A 17,267-nucleotide genomic window follows, 5' to 3' on the forward strand; every position below is an offset into this window, starting at 1 on the left:
TGTTGGAAAGCATTTGAACTGACAAACTAGGGAGCCCTGGAGGGGGGGGGGGACTAATTTACCTTACCAGTGTCATAAGGTCCTAGAATTTGGAATTCAGGTTTTCAAGTTATACTTTTTATCAATCAGTGTAAGGCAAATATGGCTTAGTAAAATTATTGCTCCTTCATTTTGATACAAAACTCGAACAAGACAAATGCTTTTCATTAAATTGAAGTCAAATATACGCCTAAATCATATCACTATTGGAACACCTACATTTCATTCCTCCAATTTGATTACCAGATAGACACTTCAAGACTGTGATAGACAATAACTTTTAATCATAATAAAGATAAATGTACATATCAAATACTTTTATGTACACTTCAAAAAGTACTTTTTAACAGAAAAAAAATATTACAAAATAAAATATACCATGAAAAGGTTTATGACAATCATAGCTGAAAATAAAAACAATTTGTCATAAACAAAATATGCAGGTCTGTTGAATATTGGAGCCAACGGATAATTTACAAACATACAGGGCTTAAAGAATTATAAGCCATAAAACAGAGTTTGTTGATTCTCTCCTCCAAGAAGTTTTCTATCATGATTAGCTTTATTCAGACATAAGATTACATTGCATAATGAAATGGTGCCCTCTATAGGTTCACACCAAAGGAGGTCACTTGTTTTTCTGCAAGTTACAGGGCGAGAAAACAATCTGTTACAATTATCAATATAAGATCAGAAACCCTTAGAAGAAACTTTTTCAGTGGGTTGCAGAAGTGGCATCATGGCTTGAAAATTAAAAATTCTTTGGGTCTATATATACCTGGGCTACTTATTTGACAAGCTGATGACATGCATATGAAGCCCTCATGTTTGTTTTGGTGGTATACCAATAGAAAGAAATTTCAAGAACCCAGTCACGCTATACCACACAGGAATTAATAGTAATAATAGTAGATATGTTAACAATTATGTCTTGCTAGCATTTCCATTACAGGCAAGGTAAAATGGTATTCCTGATAGAAGGATTCGTAAGTCTCTGTGACATGGGTACAGTTGAGTTTGAGACCAACCACATGTTGAAGACGAGGATCATTATAAACACAATCTGTAATCAGTTACAATTTGCACAGTTATATTGACATTATAGATGTGTAGAAAGGTGGAAAATTTCATTGAAATCATATCATGCTCAACTTGTCCTCTTAACTCGGCTAGCTATTTGATAATACAGATCTCGTACTAACTTAATAACCAAATGACAGGTTGACAAAAAAAATGCAAATGGAAATAATTATAATAATTTCCACTGAATTATATATAGACAGAATTGAACAGGATGAGAAAAGGAACAACAAAATGGTAACAGCCTCATGACTACAAATGCACTTTGTTTGTTTTTATCACGTTGAAATATTCTAACATGTTGCATACTTATAACCCTTTCGCTCAATGCACCATAACAGGAGTAGTACCAGTATTGGATTGAGTGTGATGAAACGATGATGGTAAATGAGGTCTATCTTCCAACTTATCATATTCTAAATGAAACTCTTTCGCCACTTTACGCCAACCATGACAGTCAAAGAAGTAGTAAGTTCCGCGTTCGTACGAATTTGTTTTGACCGAGGGATCCATTCCTGGCGCCCTTGTTATCCAGACTCTCTCTTCTTTGTGGTATCGCCAGTCCCTTGTATACCTATAAAATGATACAATGGTATTTCTCATGACAATAAATAGTGAGTCGAATAGGCGGCATATCAGCAGTTCACATTTTGTGCACGTACATATACACAGTAACTGGTTGCCAACAGTAACTGGTTGCCAACAGTAACTGGTTGCCAACAGTAACTGGTTGCCAACAGTAACTGGTTGGCAAATAAGAGTATTGTCTGCTGTGGCTGCAATTAAACAAACATTTATTTATCTTCAATAAAACAAGTTATGAACAACCTTTGCAGAGAATATTGCTAACTACAATAGTGCAGATCGGTGTGAAACAATTGTTGTCAGACACATGTCAATGGTTTTTATCATGTCACAGTGCTCTGACCTATAAAAGTATAATGTGCAATTGCAACTGGGTGATTGTGCAAGGGGATTTGTTTCTATTTTTTCCTGAAGAATTTAGAACTTACTACTTTTTTTAAGAAATCAAAAAAAGTCTAAAAGCTAAAACAAATTCAATATCTTGTGATAAAAATATCAATTGTGACCACACGACTACTGAATGTGCTGAGTAGTGCACTTACGTAAAATACAGAGATTTTTTCTATGTTCAATATTATATTTTAATGATTCAGTATACAACTAATGCAATTTTTCGTTTATATGTATTTTTATTAGAAATTCGCTTCTACAGTAAATACAGTAAAGATATTTTCAAAACATTAAGGAGAATTATGGAAAGTTAGCAACATTTATGCATTGCTACTTCTATGTGATAAATTAACTTAAATGCCAATTGACTATTTCAGTACACTTTTCATTCTACTGATGGCAATCAAAAATACGTATATTGCCGTAAAATCTGTATTAGAAGCCGCATCTCTAATAGAAGTCGCACCCAATCTTTTTGAATAATTGAGAATCAAAAATTCATTATTTCTCATAAGTGTAGATGCTCTAATAGAAGCCGCATTCTCTCTGTTGCATTCTACCATTTTAATAGAAGTCGCGGCTTCTAATACAGATTTTAAAGTACATCAATATATGAACAAATCCAATATGGTGATCATATTAACAACGAGTTTCTGTACCTGACTACTTTTGCAATATTCTCAAAATAAGCTTAATATTTATTCCACACCAGTTTGTACTGGTCAACTTTATTCACTAACAAATAGCTCAAAAGCAAACAACATTTTATGTGATGCTGCCACCTAACACGTGCAGAGTATTGATGATCATCAAAAGTAACTCATTGTCAGTTGCATGCTTCATTGGTGCTTGATGTTAGCAATTGAAAATGTACAAATGTGACACATATTTCCCAATAAAGTCTGCATCCAACACTTTGGAATACAATCAGTTGTTTTCACTGGATAATATCAATAGTTACAGATATGGACTCACAGTTCAGCAGCTGCAGCGAGTTGTAAGACATCCCCACCATGCGTATAATATAAATAAAATAGTAAATCTTCTCCATACCGACTCAGTTTAATGGGAGCCAACTGAAATGAAAAGCAAAGAACAACAGGTGTAAGAGAGTTGAATCATCAGTTTTATTTAAAAAATATAAAAAGGGATGTACAAGTATGGGGTTTTTCTGTATTATTCAAACAATATGGAAAAGACCAAGGTGATGTAGGTAAATGGGGTTTTTCTGTATTATTCAAATTATATGGAAAAACCAAGTGACGAATGGATATGGGGTATTTCTGTATTATTCAAACAATATGGAAAAGACCAAGGTGATGTAGGTAGATGGGGTTTTTCTGTATTATTCAAATTATATGGAAAAACCAAGTGACGAATGGATATGGGGTATTTCTGTATTATTCAAACAATATGGAGAGACCAAGTGACAAATGGATATGGGGTTTTTCTGTATTATTCAAAGAATATGGAAAAGACCAAGGTGATGTAGGAAAATGGGTTTTTTCTGTAATATTCAAATTATATGGAAAAACCAAGTGACGAATGGATATGGGGTTTTTCTGTATTATTCAAACAATATGGAAAAGACCAAGGTGATGTAGGAAAATGTTTTTTTTCTGTATTATTCAAATTATATGGAAAAACCAAGTGACGAATCGATATGGGGTATTTCTGTATTATTCAAACAATATGGAAAGACCAAGTGACAAATGGATATGGGGTTTTTCTGTATTATTTAAACTATATGGAAAAGACCAAGGTGATGTAGGTAGATGGGGTTTTTCTGTATTATTCAAATTATATGGAAAAACCAAGTGACGAATCGATATGGGGTATTTCTGTATTATTCAAACTATATAGCAAGACCAAGTGACAAATGGATATGGGGTTTTTCTGTATTATTCAAACAATATGGAAAAGACGAAGGTGATGTAGGAAAATGTTTTTTTTTCTGTATTATTCAAATTATATGGAAAAACCAAGTGACGAATGGATATGGGGTATTTCTGTATTATTCAAACAATATGGAAAAGACCAAGGTGATGTAGGAAAATGTTTTTTTTTCTGTATTATTCAAATTATATGGAAAAACCAAGTGACGAATGGATATGGGGTATTTCTGTATTATTCAAACAATATGGAAAGACCAAGTGACAAATGGATATGGGGTTTTTCTGTATTATTCAAACTATATGGAAAAGACCAAGGTGATGTAGGAAAATGTTTTTTTTCTGTAATATTCAAATTATATGGAAAAACCAAGTGACGAATGGATATGGGGTATTCCTGTATTATTCAAACAATATGGAAAAGACCAAGGTGATGTAGGAAAATGTTTTTTTTTCTGAATTATTCAAATTATATGGAAAAACCAAGTGACGAATGGATATGGGGTATTTCTGTATTATTCAAACAATATGGAAAAACCAAGTGACGAATGGATATGGGGTATTCCTGTATTATTCAAACAATATGGAAAAGACCAAGGTGATGTAGGAAAATGTTTTTTTTTCTGTATTATTCAAATTATATGGAAAAACCAAGTGACGAATGGATATGGGGTATTTCTGTATTATTCAAACAGTATGGAAAAGACCAAGGTGATGTAGGAAAATGTTTTTTTTTCTGTATTATTCAAATTATATGGAAAAACCAAGTGACGAATGGATATGGGGTATTTCTGTATTATTCAAACAGTATGGAAAAGACCAAGGTGATGTAGGAAAATGTTTTTTTTTCTGTATTATTCAAATTATATGGAAAAACCAAGTGACGAATGGATATGGGGTATTTCTGTATTATTCAAACAATATGGAAAAGACCAAGGTGATGTAGGAAAATGTTTTTTTTTCTGTATTATTCAAATTATATGGAAAAACCAAGTGACGAATGGATATGGGGTATTTCTGTATTATTCAAACAATATGGAAAAGACCAAGGTGATGTAGGAAAATGTTTTTTTTTCTGTATTATTCAAATTATATGGAAAAACCAAGTGACGAATGGATATGGGGTATTTCTGTATTATTCAAACAATATGGAAAAGACCAAGGTGATGTAGGAAAATGTTTTTTTTTCTGTATTATTCAAATTATATGGAAAAACCAAGTGACGAATGGATATGGGGTATTCCTGTATTATTCAAACAATATGGAAAAGACCAAGGTGATGTAGGAAAATGTTTTTTTTTCTGTATTATTCAAACAATATGGAAAAACCAAGTGACGAATGGATATGGGGTATTCCTGTATTATTCAAACAATATGGAAAAGACCAAGGTGATGTAGGAAAATGTTTTTTTTTCTGTATTATTCAAACAATATGGAAAAACCAAGTGACGAATGGATATGGGGTATTCCTGTATTATTCAAACAATATGGAAAAGACCAAGGTGATGTAGGAAAATGTTTTTTTTTCTGTATTATTCAAACAATATGGAAAAACCAAGTGACGAATGGATATGGGGTATTTCTGTATTATTCAAACAATATGGAAAAACCAAGTGACGAATGGATATGGGGTATTCCTGTATTATTCAAACAATATGGAAAAGACCAAGGTGATGTAGGAAAATGTTTTTTTTTCTGTATTATTCAAACAATATGGAAAAACCAAGTGACGAATGGATATGGGGTATTCCTGTATTATTCAAACAATATGGAAAAGACCAAGGTGATGTAGGAAAATGGGTTTTTTTCTGTATTATTCAAACAATATGGAAAAACCAAGTGACGAATGGATATGGGGTATTCCTGTATTATTCAAACAATATGGAAAAGACCAAGGTGATGTAGGAAAATGGGTTTTTTTCTGTATTATTCAAACAATATGGAAAAACCAAGTGACGAATGGATATGAGGTATTCCTGTATTATTCAAACAATATGGAAAAGACCAAGGTGATGTAGGAAAATGGGTTTTTTTCTGTATTATTCAAACAATATGGAAAAACCAAGTGACGAATGGATATGGGGTATTCCTGTATTATTCAAACAATATGGAAAAGACCAAGGTGATGTAGGAAAATGGGTTTTTTTCTGTATTATTCAAACAATATGGAAAAACCAAGTGACGAATGGATATGAGGTATTCCTGTATTATTCAAACAATATGGAAAAACCAAGTGACGAATGGATATGGGGTATTCCTGTATTATTCAAATTATATGGAAAAACCAAGTGACGAATGGATATGAGGTAATTCTGTATTATTCAAACAATATGGAAAAACCAAGTGACGAATGGATATGAGGTATTCCTGTATTATTCAAACAATATGGAAAAGACCAAGGTGATGTAGGAAAATGGGTTTTTTTCTGTATTATTCAAACAATATGGAAAAACCAAGTGACGAATGGATATGAGGTATTCCTGTATTATTCAAACAATATGGAAAAACCAAGTGACGAATGGATATGGGGTATTCCTGTATTATTCAAATTATATGGAAAAACCAAGTGACGAATGGATATGGGGTTTTTCTGTATTATTCAAATTATATGGAAAAACCAAGTGACGAATGGATATGGGGTATTCCTGTATTATTCAAACAATATGGAAAAGACCAAGGTGATGTAGGAAAATGGGTTTTTTTCTGTATTATTCAAACAATATGGAAAAACCAAGTGACGAATGGATATGAGGTATTCCTGTATTATTCAAACAATATGGAAAAACCAAGTGACGAATGGATATGGGGTATTCCTGTATTATTCAAATTATATGGAAAAACCAAGTGACGAATGGATATGAGGTATTTCTGTATTATTCAAACAATATGGAAAAACCAAGTGACGAATGGATATGAGGTATTCCTGTATTATTCAAACAATATGGAAAAGACCAAGGTGATGTAGGAAAATGGGTTTTTTTCTGTATTATTCAAACAATATGGAAAAACCAAGTGACGAATGGATATGAGGTATTCCTGTATTATTCAAACAATATGGAAAAACCAAGTGACGAATGGATATGGGGTATTCCTGTATTATTCAAATTATATGGAAAAACCAAGTGACGAATGGATATGGGGTATTCCTGTATTATTCAAACAATATGGAAAAGACCAAGGTGATGTAGGAAAATGGGTTTTTTTCTGTATTATTCAAACAATATGGAAAAACCAAGTGACGAATGGATATGAGGTATTCCTGTATTATTCAAACAATATGGAAAAACCAAGTGACGAATGGATATGGGGTATTCCTGTATTATTCAAATTATATGGAAAAACCAAGTGACGAATGGATATGAGGTATTTCTGTATTATTCAAACAATATGGAAAAACCAAGTGACGAATGGATATGAGGTATTCCTGTATTATTCAAACAATATGGAAAAGACCAAGGTGATGTAGGAAAATGGTTTTTTTTCTGTATTATTCAAACAATATGGAAAAACCAAGTGACGAATGGATATGAGGTATTCCTGTATTATTCAAACAATATGGAAAAACCAAGTGACGAATGGATATGGGGTATTCCTGTATTATTCAAATTATATGGAAAAACCAAGTGACGAATGGATATGGGGTATTTCTGTATTATTCAAATTATATGGAAAAACCAAGTGACGAATGGATATGAGGTATTCCTGTATTATTCAAACAATATGGAAAAACCAAGTGACGAATAGATATGGGGTATTCCTGTATTATTCAAATTATATGGAAAAACCAAGTGACGAATGGATATGGGGTATTCCTGTATTATTCAAATTATATGGAAAAACCAAGTGACGAATGGATATGGGGTTTTTCTGTATTATTCAAATTATATGGAAAAACCAAGTGACGAATGGATATGAGGTATTCCTGTATTATTCAAACAATATGGAAAAACCAAGTGACGAATGGATATGGGGTATTCCTGTATTATTCAAATTATATGGAAAAACCAAGTGACGAATGGATATGGGGTATTTCTGTATTATTCAAATTATATGGAAAAACCAAGTGACGAATGGATATGAGGTATTCCTGTATTATTCAAACAATATGGAAAAACCAAGTGACGAATGGATATGGGGTATTCCTGTATTATTCAAATTATATGGAAAAACCAAGTGACGAATGGATATGGGGTATTCCTGTATTATTCAAATTATATGGAAAAACCAAGTGACGAATGGATATGGGGTATTCCTGTATTATTCAAATTATATGGAAAAACCAAGTGACGAATGGATATGAGGTATTCCTGTATTATTCAAACAATATGGAAAAACCAAGTGACGAATGGATATGGGGTATTCCTGTATTATTCAAATTATATGGAAAAACCAAGTGACGAATGGATATGGGGTATTCCTGTATTATTCAAATTATATGGAAAAACCAAGTGACGAATGGATATGGGGTATTCCTGTATTATTCAAATTATATGGAAAAACCAAGTGACGAATGGATATGGGGTATTCCTGTATTATTCAAATTATATGGAAAAACCAAGTGACGAATGGATATGGGGTATTCCTGTATTATTCAAATTATATGGAAAAACCAAGTGACGAATGGATATGGGGTATTCCTGTATTATTCAAATTATATGGAAAAACCAAGTGACGAATGGATATGGGGTTTTTCTGTATTATTCAAACAGTGTGAAAATACCAAGAGACGTATAGAGAATATAACTGTGGTGTTTACAAAACAAAATCAACATGTTCGGTGCTAACTCAAGCTGGGATAAAACATATCTGTGGTAAAATGCTCAGACCAGAAGTATGATCATTATGGAGACAGCAGAGCAATATTCCTTTCATGGTTATTATAAAATGTTCTATATCATTATACACGGACATTTGTTAGTTAAGATCACTAAATATGGTAATTACAGACTCACCTTAGTCCTTATATGGATATTAGTTCAAGACAACCATATATGATCATTACAAAACTTGCCTAATTCCTTATATGGATATTAGTTAAGATCACCAAATATGGCAATTATAGCTTCACCTTATTCCTTATATGGATATTAGTTAGACAAGACCACTACCGTACTTCCCCGATCATAAGCCCCTCCTTGAGTATAAGCCCACCCTTCTATTTTTAGATATTTAACAAGTTGAGGGCATCCCTAATTATAAACCCAGGCTGTTTTTACCTGGCGTCAACAACATTTATTAAAATATGCATGTAAAAAGTGTTTCATTGCATAAAAATCATGCTTAGTACGATAGTTTGGTTTGTGAAACCTGTTCCATTGAGACTAATATGAGTGTGAACGAGTAAACTATCCCTCAACGTGATCTGTTGGCGAGACTTCCTTCACACTCACGCACTTCTTGAAAATTTTTAATCACCAGGTTTCATTGGAAAAAATGACAATTTTTCATCGAAATCAGTGCTGACAGATTGCATTTTAACATTGTGGAAATTCACTCCCGCATTGCATAAAAAATTACATCATCAATAATCAGAAAACTTCGTCAGTATGACAGCATTTGGATTGGTTAATAAAAGACTTGACCTGTTGTTTTAGGTTAAATCATGCTGAAAAACACCATGGCGAAAATTGCTTTGCTTTGCAATAATCAAATACATCCCCACAACGAAGATAATGACCGTGCATTCAACTGTTTTCCCACAGACCCTATCCATTTTGGCACTGTAAATTCAGATGGTAGGTAAATCGTATTGTAATAGAATGTGTGTATTTTTATGAAAAGGTTGTTTCTTCATTGTGAAAGTGTTGTGGAAATCAATGATGACTCGTTTCGTTTTATTTTTTTCTTCAAAAAGATGTAATATCCCGAGTCGGATATGATGAACGAAAGGTGTAATTTAGATAGTTTTTCGTGAGTGGTAAGATAGGTACAATGGATGATTACTTTCCCAGATTTTACTTGTCGAGGCCCCTGGGCTTATGATCAGGAAAATATGATATATATGGTTATTACAAAACTTGCTATATCCCGTATATGGACATTACTTAACTAACACCACAATGTATGTTCATTACAGAACTTACCTTATCCCTTATATGGACATTAGTTAGATATTCCTGTGGAACATGGAAATCAATATCTTGTGGTCGACACGGCGTATCCGCCCACGGTGAAGAAAAAGTACTATACAGGTTTCTGGAAAGGTCCAAAAAGAGATCGTTCTTGAAATTTGAGTCTTTCATACTTCTGATACTTGAACTATGATAAATAGAAACAGGCATTAAAATTGTTCACACTAAAACCTTACATGTAGCGTGAACAAAGCATATACATCTGTTGACAGTGCCAATGGATGTCAAGAAGTCAGTAACACATACATCTCTTGACAGTATCACTGGATGCCAAGAAGACAGCAACACATAGATCTCTTGGCAGTACCACTGGATACCAAGAAGACAGCAACACATACATCTCTTGGCAGTACCACTGGATGCCAAGAAGACAGCAACACATACATCTCTTGGCAGTACCACTGGATACCAAGAAGACAGCAACACATACATCTCTTGGCAGTACCACTGGATGTCAAGAGGACAGCAACATATACATCTCTTGGCAGTACCACTGGATGCCAAGAAGACAGCAACACATACATCTCTTGGCAGTACCACTGGATGCCAAGAAGTCAGCAGTACATACATCTCTTGGCAGTACCACTGGATGCCAAGAAGACAGCAACACATACATCTCTTGGCAGTACCACTGGATGTCAAGAGGACAGCAACATATACATCTCTTGGCAGTACCACTGGATGCCAAGAAGACGGCAACACATACATCTCTTGGCAGTACCACTGGATGCCAAGAAGACAGCAACACATACATCTCTTGGCAGTACCACTGGATGCCAAGAAGACAGCAACACATACATCTCTTGGCAGTATCACTGGATGCCAAGAAGACAGCAACACATACATCTCTTGGCAGTACCACTGGATGCCAAGAAGACAGCAACACATACATCTCTTGGCAGTACCACTGGATGCCAAGAAGTCAGCAACACATACATCTCTTGGCAGTACCACTGGATGCCAAGAAGACAGCAACACATACATCTCTTGGCAGTACCACTGGATGCCAAGAAGTCAGCAACACATACATCTCTTGGCAGTACCACTGGATGCCAAGAAGACAGCAACACATACATCTCTTGGCAGTACCACTGGATACCAAGAAGACAGCAACATATACATCTCTTGGCAGTACCACTGGATACCAAGAAGACAGCAACATATACATCTCTAGGCAGTACCACTGGATGCCAAGAAGACAGCAACACATACATCTCTTGGCAGTACCACTGGATGCCAAGAAGACAGCAACATATACATCTCTTGGCAGTACCACTGGATACCAAGAAGACAGCAACATATACATCTCTTGGCAGTACCACTGGATACCAAGAAGACAGCAACATATACATCTCTTGGCAGTACCACTGGATACCAAGAAGACAGCAACATATACATCTCTTGGCAGTACCACTGGATACCAAGAAGACAGCAACATATACATCTCTTGGCAGTACCACTGGATACCAAGAAGACAGCAACATATACATCTCTAGGCAGTACCACTGGATGCCAAGAAGACAGCAACACATACATCTCTTGGCAGTACCACTGGATGCCAAGAAGACAGCAACATATACATCTCTTGGCAGTACCACTGGATGCCAAGAAGTCAGCAACACATACATCTCTTGGCAGTATCACTGGATGCCAAGAAGACAGCAACACATACATCTCTTGGCAGTACCACTGGATGTCAAGAGGACAGCAACATATACATCTCTTGGCAGTACCACTGGATGCCAAGAAGACAGCAACACATACATCTCTTGGCAGTACCACTGGATACCAAGAAGACAGCAACACATACATCTCTTGGCAGTACCACTGGATGCCAAGAAGACAGCAACATATACATCTCTTGGCAGTACCACTGGATGTCAAGAGGACAGCAACATATACATCTCTTGGCAGTACCACTGGATGCCAAGAAGACAGCAACACATACATCTCTTGGCAGTACCACTGGATGCCAAGAAGTCAGCAACACATACATCTCTTGGCAGTATCACTGGATGCCAAGAAGACAGCAACATATACATCTCTTGGCAGTACCACTGGATACCAAGAAGACAGCAACACATACATCTCTTGGCAGTACCACTGGATGCCAAGAAGACAGCAACACATACATCTCTTGGCAGTACCACTGGATGCCAAGAAGACAGCAACATATACATCTCTTGGCAGTACCACTGGATACCAAGAAGACAGCAACACATACATCTCTTGGCAGTACCACTGGATGCCAAGAAGTCAGCAACACATACATCTCTTGGCAGTATCACTGGATGCCAAGAAGACAGCAACACATGCATCTCTTGGCAGTACCACTGGATGCCAAGAAGACAGCAACACATACATCTCTTGGCAGTACCACTGGATGCCAAGAAGACAGCAACACATACATCTCTTGGCAGTACCACTGGATGCCAAGAAGACAGCAACACATACATCTCTTGGCAGTACCACTGGATACCAAGAAGACAGCAACACATACATCTCTTGGCAGTACCACTGGATGTCAAGAGGACAGCAACACATACATCTCTTGGCAGTACCACTGGATGCCAAGAAGACAGCAACACATACATCTCTTGGCAGTACCACTGGATACCAAGAAGACAGCAACACATACATCTCTTGGCAGTACCACTGGATGTCAAGAGGACAGCAACATATACATCTCTTGGCAGTATCACTGGATGCCAAGAAGACAGCAACACATACATCTCTTGGCAGTACCACTGGATGTCAAGAGGACAGCAACACATACATCTCTTGGCAGTATCACTGGATACCAAGAAGACGGCAACACATACATCTCTTGGCAGTACCACTGGATGCCAAGAAGTCAGCAACACATACATCTCTTGGCAGTATCACTGGATACCAAGAAGACGGCAACACATACATCTCTTGGCAGTACCACTGGATGCCAAGAAGTCAGCAACACATACATCTCTTGGCAGTACCACTGGATGCCAAGAAGACAGCAACACATACATCTCTTGGCAGTACCACTGGATGCCAAGAAGTCAGCAACACATGCATCTCTTGGCAGTATCACTGGATGCCAAGAAGACAGCAACACATACATCTCTTGGCAGTACCACTGGATGTCAAGAGGACAGCAACATATACATCTCTTGGCAGTACCACTGGATGCCAAGAAGACAGCAACACATACATCTCTTGGCAGTATCACTGGATGCCAAGAAGACAGCAACACATACATCTCTTGGCAGTATCACTGGATACCAAGAAGACGGCAACACATACATCTCTTGGCAGTACCACTGGATGCCAAGAAGACAGCAACACATACATCTCTTGGCAGTACCACTGGATACCAAGAAGACAGCAACACATACATCTCTTGGCAGTACCACTGGATGTCAAGAGGACAGCAACATATACATCTCTTGGCAGTATCACTGGATACCAAGAAGACGGCAACACATACATCTCTTGGCAGTACCACTGGATGCCAAGAAGACAGCAACACATACATCTCTTGGCAGTACCACTGGATACCAAGAAGACAGCAACACATACATCTCTTGGCAGTACCACTGGATGTCAAGAGGACAGCAACATATACATCTCTAGGCAGTACCACTGGATGCCAAGAAGACAGCAACACATACATCTCTTGGCAGTACCACTGGATGCCAAGAAGTCAGCAACACATACATCTCTTGGCAGTATCACTGGATGCCAAGAAGACAGCAACACATGCATCTCTTGGCAGTACCACTGGATGCCAAGAAGACAGCAACACATACATCTCTTGGCAGTATCACTGGATGCCAAGAAGACAGCAACACATACATCTCTTGGCAGTATCACTGGATGCCAAGAAGACAGCAACACATACATCTCTTGGCAGTACCACTGGATGCCAAGAAGACAGCAACACATACATCTCTTGGCAGTACCACTGGATGCCAAGAAGACAGCAACACATACATCTCTTGGCAGTACCACTGGATACCAAGAAGACAGCAACACATACATCTCTTGGCAGTACCACTGGATGTCAAGAGGACAGCAACACATACATCTCTTGGCAGTACCACTGGATGCCAAGAAGACGGCAACACATACATCTCTTGGCAGTACCACTGGATACCAAGAAGACAGCAACACATACATCTCTTGGCAGTACCACTGGATGCCAAGAAGTCAGCAACACATACATCTCTTGGCAGTACCACTGGATGCCAAGAAGACGGCAACACATACATCTCTTGGCAGTACCACTGGATGTCAAGAGGACAGCAACATATACATCTCTTGGCAGTACCACTGGATGCCAAGAAGACAGCAACACATACATCTCTTGGCAGTACCACTGGATGCCAAGAAGTCAGCAACACATACATCTCTTGGCAGTACCACTGGATGCCAAGAAGACGGCAACACATACATCTCTTGGCAGTACCACTGGATGCCAAGAAGACAGCAACACATACATCTCTTGGCAGTACCACTGGATGCCAAGAAGTCAGCAACACATACATCTCTTGGCAGTACCACTGGATGCCAAGAAGACGGCAACACATACATCTCTTGGCAGTACCACTGGATGCCAAGAAGACAGCAACACATACATCTCTTGGCAGTACCACTGGATGCCAAGAAGACGGCAACACATACATCTCTTGGCAGTACCACTGGATGCCAAGAAGACGGCAACACATACATCTCTTGGCAGTACAATGGATGCCAAGAAGACAGCAACACATACATCTCTAGGCAGTATCACTGGATACCAAGAAGACGGCAACACATACATCTCTTGGCAGTACCACTGGATGCCAAGAAGACAGCAACACATACATCTCTTGGCAGTACCACTGGATGCCAAGAAGTCAGCAACACATACATCTCTTGGCAGTACCACTGGATGCCAAGAAGACGGCAACACATACATCTCTTGGCAGTACCACTGGATGCCAAGAAGACAGCAACACATACATCTCTTGGCAGTACCACTGGATGCCAAGAAGACGGCAACACATACATCTCTTGGCAGTACCACTGGATGCCAAGAAGACGGCAACACATACATCTCTTGGCAGTACAATGGATGCCAAGAAGACAGCAACACATACATCTCTTGGCAGTATCACTGAATGCCAAGAAGTCAGCAACACATACATCTCTTGGCAGTACCACTGGATGCCAAGAAGTCAGCAACACATACATCTCTTGGCAGTACCACTGGATGCCAAGAAGACGGCAACACATACATCTCTTGGCAGTACCACTGGATGCCAAGAAGTCAGCAACACATACATCTCTTGGCAGTACCACTGGATGCCAAGAAGTCAGCAACACATACATCTCTTGGCAGTACCACTGGATGCCAAGAAGACGGCAACACATACATCTCTTGGCAGTACCACTGGATGCCAAGAAGACAGCAACACATACATCTCTTGGCAGTATCACTGGATACCAAGAAGACGGCAACACATACATCTCTTGGCAGTACCACTGGATGCCAAGAAGACAGCAACACATGCATCTCTTGGCAGTACCACTGGATGCCAAGAAGACAGCAACACATACATCTCTTGGCAGTACCACTGGATGCCAAGAAGACAGCAACACATACATCTCTTGGCAGTACCACTGGATGCCAAGAAGACAGCAACACATACATCTCTTGGCAGTACCACTGGATGCCAAGAAGACAGCAACACATGCATCTCTTGGCAGTACCACTGGATGCCAAGAAGACAGCAACACATACATCTCTTGGCAGTTTCACTGGATGCCAAGAAGACAGCAACACATACATCTCTTGACAGTACCACTGGATGCCAAGAAGACAGCAACACATACATCTCTTGGCAGTACCACTGGATGCCAAAAAGACAGCAACACATACATCTCTTGGCAGTACCACTGGATGCCTAACAAATTACTACAGGCAAAATAGTACACAGTTCTTACTCGGGTGAATTGAGATTAAGTCCTAATGTTGTCAGATCACTCCCAAGCGCTAGTGCAACCAAGTTAGGATCAGTTTCCGCTGCTTTAATGAACGTTAGAAGTCCTACCATTCCAAACTGATCAGTCACCATTCCACCGGGAATATTAGTGATTTTACCTGCAATGCAAAATATTTCATTATACCACAATTTACTGAAAAAATGTTTATAGTACTGTAGTGGAGGAAGAGTACAGTTGGGATTATTACATGATATCTAAAAGAGTTCACTTGATGACACGGTTTGAAAAAGTCACTAGAACCAAAGGATTACAGTTGATGTACTGTCTAAAGATATACTGGGTTAGATAGATAAACTTACCATCTTGGTGCATTTGTATTCCTCTTTTTTGCTGTTCATTTGGTTTATCTCCAGAATACCTTGCCGACACGTCTTTGTTACCAAGTCCTGTACCATCATACGCACTGTTTGGTAAAAGCAATGGCAATCCTGTAGGGAATTTGTTACCTACTGTACAAATGTAGAGAGACACATACTTTAGTTTACACCCTCAGATGACATTTCATGTCTATAGTTTTAGAGATGAAAAATATAAAGACATGCAGAACCTACCATTATGATTTTTTTGTAATTTTAGCTACCAGGTAAGCACAATTATATTTTTTATTTATCAAATCTAGCAAAGTCTTTTTTTACTTCTCAGACTTTCTTAAAAGAACATTAGTTGAATTGTGACTTAAGGGGTTAGCATACATTCGCTGGTTCAATTTTTTGGCCTCAATTTACAGATTGAAACATACATTTTACCCATACATGTTATATACTGTGGAATACTTTATTTTCGCTGGAATTAATTTTCGCTGAAAAGGCTTTTTGGGTGTTTTGCTTGGAATTTATTTTCACTGATTTTTGATGAGATTAATGTAAAATATATGAAAAAATGTATATTCGCTGGATTTTATTTTCACGGAATCACCCCTTCAGCGAAAATAGCGAAAATAAATTCCAAGCGAAAATCAAGTATTCTACAGTACCATAATAAAGATCTTGTTTCAAACTTTGGAAATATGGCAATTGTTTTAAATTATGCAAATACAAAGTCACATGATCACAAGATTACGCGAAAATGGAGTAAAACGGTTAATGACGCAATTAATAATTAATTTGCAGCATGACTGAATATA

At 37.5% G+C, this 17,267-nt stretch overlaps 1 protein-coding gene across 4 annotated transcripts in view; it reads right to left on the reverse strand.

Annotated features, from left to right (window-relative positions):
* Nucleotides 1-301: 301 nt before the first annotated feature.
* LOC100376877 (CCR4-NOT transcription complex subunit 2-like) overlaps nt 302-17,267 on the reverse strand; it is a 48,788-nt gene continuing 31,822 nt past the window's right edge. For all 4 annotated transcript variants that reach the window (XM_085506498.1, XM_085506497.1, XM_085506499.1 and 1 more), the window contains 5 exons: nt 16,444-16,593; nt 16,085-16,241; nt 10,070-10,244; nt 3,070-3,170; nt 302-1,693 (listed from right to left, as the gene is read on the reverse strand). In XM_085506498.1, the coding sequence (XP_085362624.1) occupies nt 1,444-1,693; nt 3,070-3,170; nt 10,070-10,244; nt 16,085-16,241; nt 16,444-16,593 (833 nt within the window). In that variant the 3' untranslated portion in view covers nt 302-1,443. The remainder of the gene's footprint in view (nt 1,694-3,069; nt 3,171-10,069; nt 10,245-16,084; nt 16,242-16,443; nt 16,594-17,267) is intronic.

Source organism: Saccoglossus kowalevskii, chromosome 12 (genome assembly GCF_978046115.1).
Source record: "Saccoglossus kowalevskii chromosome 12, keSacKowa6.1, whole genome shotgun sequence".
Lineage (NCBI taxonomy): Eukaryota > Metazoa > Hemichordata > Enteropneusta > Harrimaniidae > Saccoglossus > Saccoglossus kowalevskii.